Raw genomic sequence first — 10,545 nt, 5'->3', positions numbered from 1 at the left:
CCGGCCTGGCCCAAGCAGGGCCTGGCCGGGCCCGCTGGCCCCCACACGGGCCCCGCAGCCACCTGTCCCAGCACTGGAAACGAGAGAGAGCTTGGGGGGAGTTTGCCTATTCTTAAGTGTGGATCACAGAGGTGATCACAACTTTAAGTGGCTTAGAGAATTGTCCATATTCAAACTGGCCAGCTGATAGGTTCTATCAATTCCCAGAGGAAACTGTAAGCACCCCTTAGCAAGGACATCCCTTCCGGGACTATGCTTGCTAACCTATGACAGGCACATGCCCACCATTATGGCAGAGAGCTAGAGCACTTCCCTGGGCTGTGGGCCCACAGGCAGGGTGCACAGCCCTTCTCACATGCCCATCTGTGCAAACTGCTGCACTCTCTCAATCCCTGTTTACCCTCTCAATCCCCATCTGCCCATCCTGTTCGCATCACTCCCCAGAGCCATTTCAGTCTCCCACTGTGGCTCCTGGCAAGGCCTGAACTGCATAAGCCTGTCTCACGAAAGCTGCTGGCTGCAGAAAGCAGCTTCTGCCCTGCCTTGGGTGTCTCTGGCACCAGAAACCCCCTGTACCCTTTGATCCATGCTCAGCCATAGGCCTTGCCATTGCCACCACTGCATGCCTCACTGACTTTCCTTAATGCTCAAGAGCAGGTAATTTATACTTTTCTCCAGTATTAAATTATTGAACAATTAAGAATTTTAATGTAAAAATAAATTGCGTACATTGTAATCTAGCCTGCAACCAAAACGATTATAACGCAGAAGCTCTCTATTTGAGAGCTAATAAATTGCAGCCTGAGGCCTCAAATAACAGCTCAATTAACCCAAAACTGTTCCTTTAAGATAAGCTGGTTTTCTTCCTTGTCCCTATAAACCTGCTAGCAGCCCTCAACTTAAGAGCATGCATCAGCCTTTGTAGATTGGCAGGCTATTACAAGATTACAGACAGCAAACAAGTTTTCACAGAAATTACATCTTCTGGCAAGTCACAAGGGTCTTACGCAAGTGGGGAGACAACCATATAACTATTTAAATATACATAGGTATTACTGAAGGGAGCCTCTAACTGGCCAAATGTACAGGTTGCTTTGTCAGTCTTGTAGGCAGCAATAACATATTTAACTATTTTAATAAACTTCGCATACATTCACACACAAGACATGCACACCTCCCAAACATACACCAGATCATGAAGTGCAAATGGCTAATATTAGCCAACAGAGAGATAAGTAAAATCAAAGGAATTAAATAATCCTTGCTAAAGACAAAGGAATTAAATAATCCTTGCAGGATCTCAGATATACCAATTACACACATTCATACTTACAGTGAAAAAAAGCAGTCAACATATAACTGGTCATGCAGATAAGCACTGCACTGTAAAGATACTTCTGGGACTAAGAAGTGGGCAGACTAAGAGACAGAGCTTCTCACTAACAGAAGTATTCCTGAGACGTAATATGTGTTGTAGGCTCCTAGCAAAGTAAACTCAGATCCACCTCAGACATTTGCAGTTCAGGGTACAGTTCCAGTATTTATAATTCTTAACAGCACTATCTCCAGCAGAAGAAATAACAGGTGAACAACAGCCTGGAAGAAAGACTATTGGTGACTCTTCTGACCACCTGTGTGCTTGCTTCCCTGCAGGCATGACTAATTGGCATGTCAACAAAAGTTGTGGGAAATGCAAGTTTTCGTAGAATCATAGAATAGGATGGGTTGGAAGGGACCTATGGAGATCATCTGATTCAACTCCCCTGTTGAAGCAGGAACTTAAAACTTGTCAACAGAGTTCTGTGAAAAGTGGAAAGGCTCCAAAACACATTAGTAATGGAAGTAGAAAAAAATTACTAAATAAGTGATTCTATGGTGTAGATACCAGCATGCAATGACCCTTTTATTTTCTGTACTCCATGCTGCACTCCAACAAAGATTATTTTTGTTCTCTGATTAAAAAACATCTTACAAACTGTGTTTATCTACCATTGTCAACAGGAAGGCAATATGGTCTATATCCAAATAAAGATTTCAAGAACTATCTCAGGATTCCAGTGAATGTTTGGGACTTACAGACAAATTTAATTAAAAACAAAACCAAACCAACAAAAAGACCCCCAAACTTGCTCACCCATCCAACCAGGATGTGAACTGATAAGATACCTCTATCTTCAACTTAAAAGATCCCTGAGCTCTTGTTGTCCTGTTCATACCCAAAAGTTCTGTGCGATGAAAAAGTAAGCATCCTGTTCTAGCAAGCCTATGAGATTCCAGAGACACACTACACACTCCTGTGAGTTCAATCTGGTTTAACAGGCCCAGAGCACAACCAACACATGTGGATTATTTTGAAACATAGCACCGATGACATTCATTTAATTTAGCTTTGTGGACACTGAAGGTGGTGACACATTTTCAGCCTTTAGCCAGAGCTAATAAATTGCTCACCATAATGAGGTTCTCAGTCATCTACACACCTAATCACTAGGGAATCACCAGAAAGACTTTGGACCATCTACACTGAATTATTTTGCTAGTGGAGTTAGTAGCTGTTTCAGAAAAAACCCTAGTCTTGATTCAGAAGCAGAATCAGTCATTTTCACCTCCCAAATGAGCACCCTCACTGCTATGCTGCAGAGTCAAGCTCCTTTGTGCTTGCCCTCTTGGCACCCTCTTTAACATCCTCATGCAGCCACTCAGCTAAAGGCACTCATACCCACGCTCAACCCTTCCTGGACAGTGGCTGTAGGCAATAAGTGGCTATTGAAGTTGGCACCTCTTTACCTGGTTGCTGTTCACTTCTTTTTAAGTCCAGGTACCCAAAATTACCCATCTGCAGCCTGTAAAACATGGGATGAACAATGCCACCCGGAGTGGTCATTTTCTCTTTTTCACTGGTAGGTAGGACTTCTTTCCACTCCTTAATCTCTGCACTGTTTGTTGTTTGGCCTCTTGAGTCTCCAATTTCTTCATCCCACTGGGGGATTATAGCCCTTTAGCTATATACCTTTAGCTTCTGGATGCACTGCAAAGTCTGTAAGCCTATCAGCGAGGTGAGTGTCCATCATCAAAGGCTTAAAGTCCACCTACCCACCAAATGAATTTATCCTTTCTGGCTATAGTCTTCCTTATAAATCCACAGTTGATTTCTTCTAAAAGCTGTAGAAAAGTTTCAAAGTGCCAAGTGAGATGGGATTTCTTGACAACCTACCTCATAGAAAATAAGCCTAAAAAGATGCATGAACTAATCTTCATCTTCCACATATTTGCTCAAATGACAAAAAAAAAAACAACCCTGCAAAATCAAGAAATGAACCAAAAAGTGCCTTTGAACTTTCAAAATCCCAGAGAAGATCCCATTCAGAGACAGGTATTATGATTATGCTCCAAATGAAAGCATAAAGAACATGATGCACACTTGACCCAATTATCCTGTAGCAGATAGTTACCCTGCTTCTTCCTGAGCAGGGCACCCTGTGAGAGCAATCACAAACCAGAGGAAGGAAGACAGGTAAATACAGATCTTCAAGGAGTCTTCAGGAGAGGAACAGCAGTGTTGTGCTGTGCCAAAAATAATTGCTCCTTTGGTCTGCCTCTCTGCAAGAGGTTCTGTTCCACATCAACGAACAGTCCTCCCAATAAGGAAGAATGAGTTGGTTTCTTGGTCTTTTGTTTATTGATTTTTTTAACTCAAGCTATTCCCACTAAGCAAAAGATCTCAAAGAGATTTGAAATATAACAGTTTGGGTTGCAAGGAACCTTTAAAGGTCATCTAGTCCAAGCCCCCTGCAATGAGCAGGGATCTCTTCAACTAGATCAGGTTGCAGAGAGCCCTGTCCAACTAGATCTTGAATGTTTCCAGGGATGGAGCACCCAACACCCCTCTGGGCAACCTGTGTTTTACCACTCTCATTGTAAAAATTTCTTCCTTATATCTATTCTGAATCTACCCTCTTTTAGTTTAAAACCATGCAACTTTGTCCTATTACTACAAACCCTATTAAAAATCTGTCCCAGTCTTGCTTATAAGCCTCTTTTAAGTATTGAAAGGACACAACAAGGTCTTCCTGGAGCCTTTTCTTCTTCAGGCTGAACAACCCCAACTCTCTCAGAGCTGTTTCATTGCTTTGATCTTTTTTGTGGCACTCCTCTGTACCCCCTCCAACAGGTTCATGTTTCTCCTGTGCTGAGGACTCCAGAGTTGAATGCTGTATTCCAGGACAGTATCACAGATTAGATTAAGTGATGCACTTCACCTGTAAGAGAGAGGTAGCAATATGTTTATTGATACAAACAAGCAATTTAACAAAGTCTGACAGTATAAATGTGACAGTGGTTTAAAAAAATTGATTTTTTTACTGCATAAAGGACAGAGTCAGACAAAACTATCAGGGACACGCTCCTGTTGAGTCACGAGGTTCAGAAAGACCCCTTGTTTTCTAAACTGCTTTCCGAGGGGCATTTAGATGCAGCTGGATGCAGACTTAGTCTCAGACTAGGTCAATGGTTTATGCCTCAAGGATAATCTGTACACAATTAATCCTTTATATCATTCAGCTATGATTTCAAAGTTTAGCATGCTATTAACCACTTACCAAGAATCTGTTGCAGTAAGAAGTCTCTCAGCCACGAGGAGTAGACCTGAGAGGCGTTCCTGCTCAAGGGGAGATCCTGGCATGCAGTTACTCCCATGCAGGACAGCTCAACGGGCCCAGTCTGTCCACTATTCATGGAATAAGAAGACTGACTTACAGTCATACTTACATGCCAGACGTAGTTTGGGTTGTTGCACACTCAACTAGCCCTGAGCTCCTGAGCAAAACTAACTGCCCTTAGCTGTTGAGCAAGATTTAGGACCCTTAGCTATTGTGTTGTTATCTGTAAGTCAGACAGAGCCATCACAACCACCACCGGTGGCTATTACTTCAGCAGAAAAAGGCAGGGTGGGGACCACACTGTCACAGTGGTGTCTCACAAGAGGAAAGCAGAGGGGCAGAATCACCTTTCTTGATTTACTGGCCACACATCTTTTGATGTAGCCCAGGATGCAGTTGTCTTTCAGGGCTGCGAGTACACATTGCTGGCTAAGTGCAGCCTCTTGCTGACCAGTGTATCCCCAAGTTGTCTCAGCAGGGCTGCTCTCGTTCCCTTCATCCCCCAGCCTATATTGGTACCAGAGATTGTCCCAACCCAGGTACAGAGCCTTGCACTTGGCCTTGTGGACCCTCATAAGATTCCCATGGGACTACTTCTCAATCTTGTCCAGCTCCCTCTGGATGTTATCCTGTCCTTCAGGGCTGTCAACCACACCACTGAGCTTGGTGTCATCTACAAATTTGCTGAGGGTGTGCTCAACCCCACTGTCTATGCCATTGATAAAGGTATTAAATAGTACTGATCCCAGTTTGGAAGCCTGATAACGCCACTCATCACTAATCTCCTTTTGGATATTGAACCATTCAGCACTAGTCTCTGGTTGTGGAAATTTGGCTCTTCCTAAAAACTTGTTTTGGTAACCCTGTAGCCTTAGAATGAGCCAGAAGAAACTGGACAGCAGAATTTTTGCTTTATTGACAGAAGAGTTCTTTAGAAGACATTATTCTTCTAAACAGACTTCATGGAATTGGCAGACAGGCACATGAACTGCCAATTTACGTACTAATCTAGCACACATAAATTAAAGCCTCTTTACCTAGAACTGCCTGTTGCGATAAGGAGTGACACAGATTCCCCAGGCAAGTGCAAAGGAGAGCCACTTTATTGCAAAAACCCAGCCTTTTTAAGCAGTTAGCTGGTTATCAGTTTACATAGTTTTAAGGCATAACAAACATAATTCAACCACCCACCACGATGTGAGCACGTGATGGTCACGCAGCATGTTTTTCTATCCCTAATTCAGCTGTGTCTCTTTCCCACAGTCCTTTTCTACTTAGCCAAAGTAACAGGCCTGAGCCGTGATTTTACAAAGGCAACATGGCCTTCATTTTATAAGGTTTTACCTATGTGCAACAACTGCCCACCCACTCTAGATGATGACAGTATAAGGATCTACTTACATGGGAGATGAGTGTCAAAGTGCCTTTAACAATTTATGGAGATCTGGTGTGCTGGTTTTGGCTGGGATAGTTAACTTTCTTCACACTGGCTGACGTGGGGCTGTGCTATGGATTTGTGCTGAGCAGAGTTGATAATACAGAGATGTTTTTGTTATTGCTGAGCAGGGCTTACACAGAGTCAAGGCCTTTTCTGCTTTTTGTACCACCACTCTGGCAAGGAAGTTGAGGGTGCCTGGGAGGCTGGGAGCAGACACAACTGGGACAGGTGACCCAAACTGACCAATATATGGGATATTCCATACCATATGACATCATGCTCAGTATATAAAGCTGGGGAGTAAAAGGAGGAAGGGGTGGGGGAGACAGAACAATTTGGAGTGACAGCCTTTGTCTTGGGAAGCCTTTGTCTTCCCAAGTAACGACTGCACATGATGCAGCCTTGCTCTCCTGGAGATGGCTGAACACACCTACCTGCCCATGAGAGGCAGTGAATTAATTCCCTGGTTTGCTCAACTTGTTTGCACAGCTTTTGCTTTCCCTATTAAATTGTCTTTATCTCAGCCCATGATTTTTCTATCTTTTATTCTTCCAATTCTCTCTCCTGATCCTGCAGGTGAGGGAGTGAGCGAGCAGCTGTCTGGGGCTTGGCTGCTGAATGGGGTTAAACCACGATAGTCCTTTTTCATGCCCAAGATGGGGCTTGAAGGGTTTGAGATAATGACAGATCTGACTGGGATGTGCTAGACTGAATTTATATCTGTTAGTGCTGTTTAGCTGGTAATGAGTGGGCACCTATGCCTGCCATGGGGCTCACTTTCCTGACTGCATGTTAGAGCCTAGTGCAACTTAGTGACTGCTTTTTGCTTTTTGCTTTTGCTGCTTGCTGTAGTGCTCTGCTACTTACCACCTTACAGAATTGTGCCTGGGAACACCTTGATAACAGCCATGGCAATGTGCTTGGGCTGGCAGGTGGCCAGGGTGCTCCTGCTGTTTCTGTTCTGCTGCACTGGACAGGCTGGAACATTGGTCTGAACCTGACCTGAAATTCAGAGGGAGTGAGCAGCTGTGTGGTGCTTGGTTGCTGGCTGGGGTTAAATCACTGCATCTGGTCAACAAAGGGAATGGAGCATTGAAGAGAGCCAGATGTTGGACCAGTGCAAGTGGTCACTGCACTCCCATTCCAAGTGGATGCAGGGAACATGAGGAATGGCTGGGAAAGGAGGGATATAGACTCTTTCAGTTAGAGGATAAATTCCTATCCAAGAAAAGTAAAGGGAAAGGAAGGCAGCCAGCATTACACTTGTAATCAGTTAGTAATCTGAAAGCATTGCTAACTGAACAGGAGTGATTTCCCTGGACCATATTCCAGTAGCTGATCAGTGAGGAAAAAGAAAAGGGCGAAGAAAGTACAAGGCAAAGACCAAAGTGGGATCAGGATGCATTCTGGTTCATTTACGAGAAGTAATATTGAATGTGGTTGTCAATACTTAGGGATCAAAAAGGTTTTTTCTAAGGATATGAAGTCTCCATGTGACACGTCAGATTCAAGGAAAGACAGTCCCAAGCTGACAGGAATGCAAGAAGCTGAAATTCTCTACAGGGTTCTGCTATGTTGTATGTAAAGCAGGTCCTGACATCTTTGCAAATACTCTGGCTCACAAAATGAAGTTAAAACCACACGTTGATAAAAATATACAGGCACAGATAGAGCCAGACAAGCAGACTTCCATGTTTGCACCAGCAACAGAAGAAGGTATTACCCTGACATGCACACCCATAATAAATCGACATATGCCAGGAGAGACTGGATTGACCTGACATGGAGATAACTTCTCTAACATCCTGTTGGCACAGACACACTGTGGAGCAGAAGGGCAATAGTTACATTAGTTGTGTGTTTGGCAGAAAATTTCCCTTACAGGGAAGTATAACATTTCCTTCCAGTAAATAAAATAGGGAGGGATTTGAAAGGTCATCCCCTCCATGCATAACAGAATAAATGCTCACATTAGCCCATGCAATATCTTTGTTGTGTCTCTGAGCTCTAATAAGTCAGAGTTCAGTTCGTGTTCAGATCAGTATTCTCTGATATATAAATATTCAATATAATAAGGTAGTGTTTAAAATACAAGCTAACAAAAAATTTCAAGCAGACATTGGCTGATCAAAGCACGAGTAAAAGAGAGGCACTTTAGTTTTACTCTGTGGTTTTCTCCATAAATAATGTGCTTACAGTTCCTGAAGATCTCCGAGACCTGGGTGACCATTTTATGAGGAAACTTATAAACATGTATGCAATAAAAAAGGAGTCTACAAAGATAACATACTCCCTAGGAACAACAACTGATCAAAGAGGCAAACCTTTTGCAGTTCTCGTGGAAGTAAGTTGGGAAATCATTCACGTACCTTAAGGAAAGTGAAATGTTAGGGACCCTTTATAAGGATGTACAAGCACAAAAGTTGATTAGGTTCTTTGGTAGTGCCATGTTACATCATATCATTGCCTTCCAGGGTTTTATGCAGTCTTAATGGAAAACCTCATGATTATGAAATCACTGTGGAGACAGGAAGTTTTCTTTAAGTCAGCTTGGAAAGAAATATTCCCAGAGTTAAGGTTATAAAATCTGGCAGCTCACCTTGCCTCTCTGGTATCCTACACTGATACACTGAAATTCTGTTCATCATGATAATGTTCAATTGAAACAGACAGTTTCTAACCACAGTATCACCCAGACAGTTAAAACACTTAGGCACCTTCATTCTTCCCAAAAACAAAAATGAAAAATCAAATGAGCACAGACACCAGTCTCATCATGCAGCAAAGGAGCCACTCATCCTGCCAGCACCCAGCACATGGCAATTTCACAGCGTCACTGGGCGCTCCCAAAGCAAAGGAAAAGCAGCTTCTCAACACAAATAAATATCTGGGTCCTGGTGCCAGAGTAACTTCTGGGTTCTCTTTGGAATCTTATATTCTAGACAGACTCTCCTCCACTCTAGACGAAACCAGGAATTCACCTCCCATCCTACTGCCCCCATCACCTGGCCACCCCCATCATTCCTTTGTGGGCATTTTCCTGAAGGCCAAGGGAAACGTGATCCTCTCTTGCACACTGGCTGGTGAAGGCACAGAGGGCACACGTCTCCCACTGGCAGCCCCCAGCTTGACAATTAAACTGCTCCCTTTGGACACAGGGCTTTGAGGCACTGCATTTTCCACATGCATGGAAAGAATAGCATAGCATAGCGTACCGTAGCGTAGCATAGCATAGCATAGCATAGCACTTCTCTGTCAGGTGCTCTGGGGGACACTGTAAAGATCAGGTCCATCAAATTTCCTTCATAAATGGCACCAGCATAATTATGCTGCATTACAGTGGAAGAAATGGGATGGAAGACTTCTTGATGTCACTTTGTTTTTACTCCAGTGTCCAGTGTGTCTCACACAATTGGCAAAGCACTTTCCAAGGGCAGCCTGGATGCACTTGGAAATGCCCCTCTGTCCTGGCATTCCAAAGTGAAGGTCAGAAATAAGCCATCTATGCTCTGACTGAGAACTTGGAACTACAAACATCCATTCCTGATGTAAGAACACAGCTCTGCATTTTGAAATTAAAGTACACTGTAATTTCTGAGACTTGGTTGTGTCACATTTCACTACAGTCTACCACTGAGATCAAAGACTTCATGAAAATACACAAACAAGACAAATTAATTCCTTAGGTTCTTCAGAGCTGCACTGGTTGTCATGGGTTAGCAAAAGCATAGTCCCGGAAGTGATGTTCTTGCTAAGGGGTGCTTACAGCTTCCTCTGGGACCTGATAGAGCCTATCAGCTGGCCAGTTTGAATATGGACAATTCTTTAAGCCACTTCAAGTTGTGACCGCCTCTGTGATGCACACTTAAGAATAGAAACCTTGAGGCAGACTTGCTCGCTCTTGTTTCCGGTGCTGGGACAGGTGGCTGCGGGCCCTGTGGGGGGCCAGCGGGCCCAGGCCAGGCCCTGCTTGGGCCAGGCCGGGCTGAGCCACGGCCATCCTGGAGCCGATGGGCCCTGTTCCACCTGCGGAACCCACCACAGCCCTGCTATGGGCAGAAGGGCCGGGCTACAGCCATCCTGGAGCCGATGGGCCCTGTTCCACCTGTGGAACCTCCCCACAGCCCTGCTATGTGCAGACAGGTGGCTCTCCCTCTCCAGTGCAGCCAAGATTCAGCTGAAGCTGCCCTGCTGTCCAGCAAAGGATCATGTGAGCAACAGTGATAAGCACCATTCCAGCTGCAAGGCCTGGGTGAGATTAACCCTTTTAGTGCTATGGAGAGCTGAAAACCTGAGGGAAGAGAAAGAGGAGATGCTTAAAGCTGAAATTCTGTTGTAAAGCTATGATATATCAGAGTACCCGTTGTAATTTCATGAAGGCATGGGGGGTGGAGCTTTCAACTTGTACTTGTGAGCAAAAGCACCTGCGCTGAGATAGGCAGATGCTGA

At 44.2% G+C, this 10,545-nt stretch overlaps 1 protein-coding gene across 1 annotated transcript in view; it reads left to right on the top strand.

Annotated features, from left to right (window-relative positions):
- Positions 1-10,545, top strand: part of PTCHD3 (patched domain containing 3) — a 29,661-nt gene that overhangs the window by 1,840 nt on the left and 17,276 nt on the right. Inside the window, exons 2-4 of the mRNA XM_008639324.2 lie at positions 5,270-5,384; positions 7,687-7,812; positions 8,295-8,440. Of these exons, the coding sequence (XP_008637546.1) occupies positions 5,270-5,384; positions 7,687-7,812; positions 8,295-8,440 (387 nt within the window). The remainder of the gene's footprint in view (positions 1-5,269; positions 5,385-7,686; positions 7,813-8,294; positions 8,441-10,545) is intronic.

Source organism: Corvus brachyrhynchos, unplaced genomic scaffold (assembly GCF_000691975.1).
Source record: "Corvus brachyrhynchos isolate BGI_N302 unplaced genomic scaffold, ASM69197v1 scaffold167, whole genome shotgun sequence".
NCBI classification, from domain to species: domain Eukaryota; kingdom Metazoa; phylum Chordata; class Aves; order Passeriformes; family Corvidae; genus Corvus; species Corvus brachyrhynchos.
Note: the sequence above shows the minus strand (reverse complement) of the source record. Positions and strands in the feature narration are given on the sequence as shown.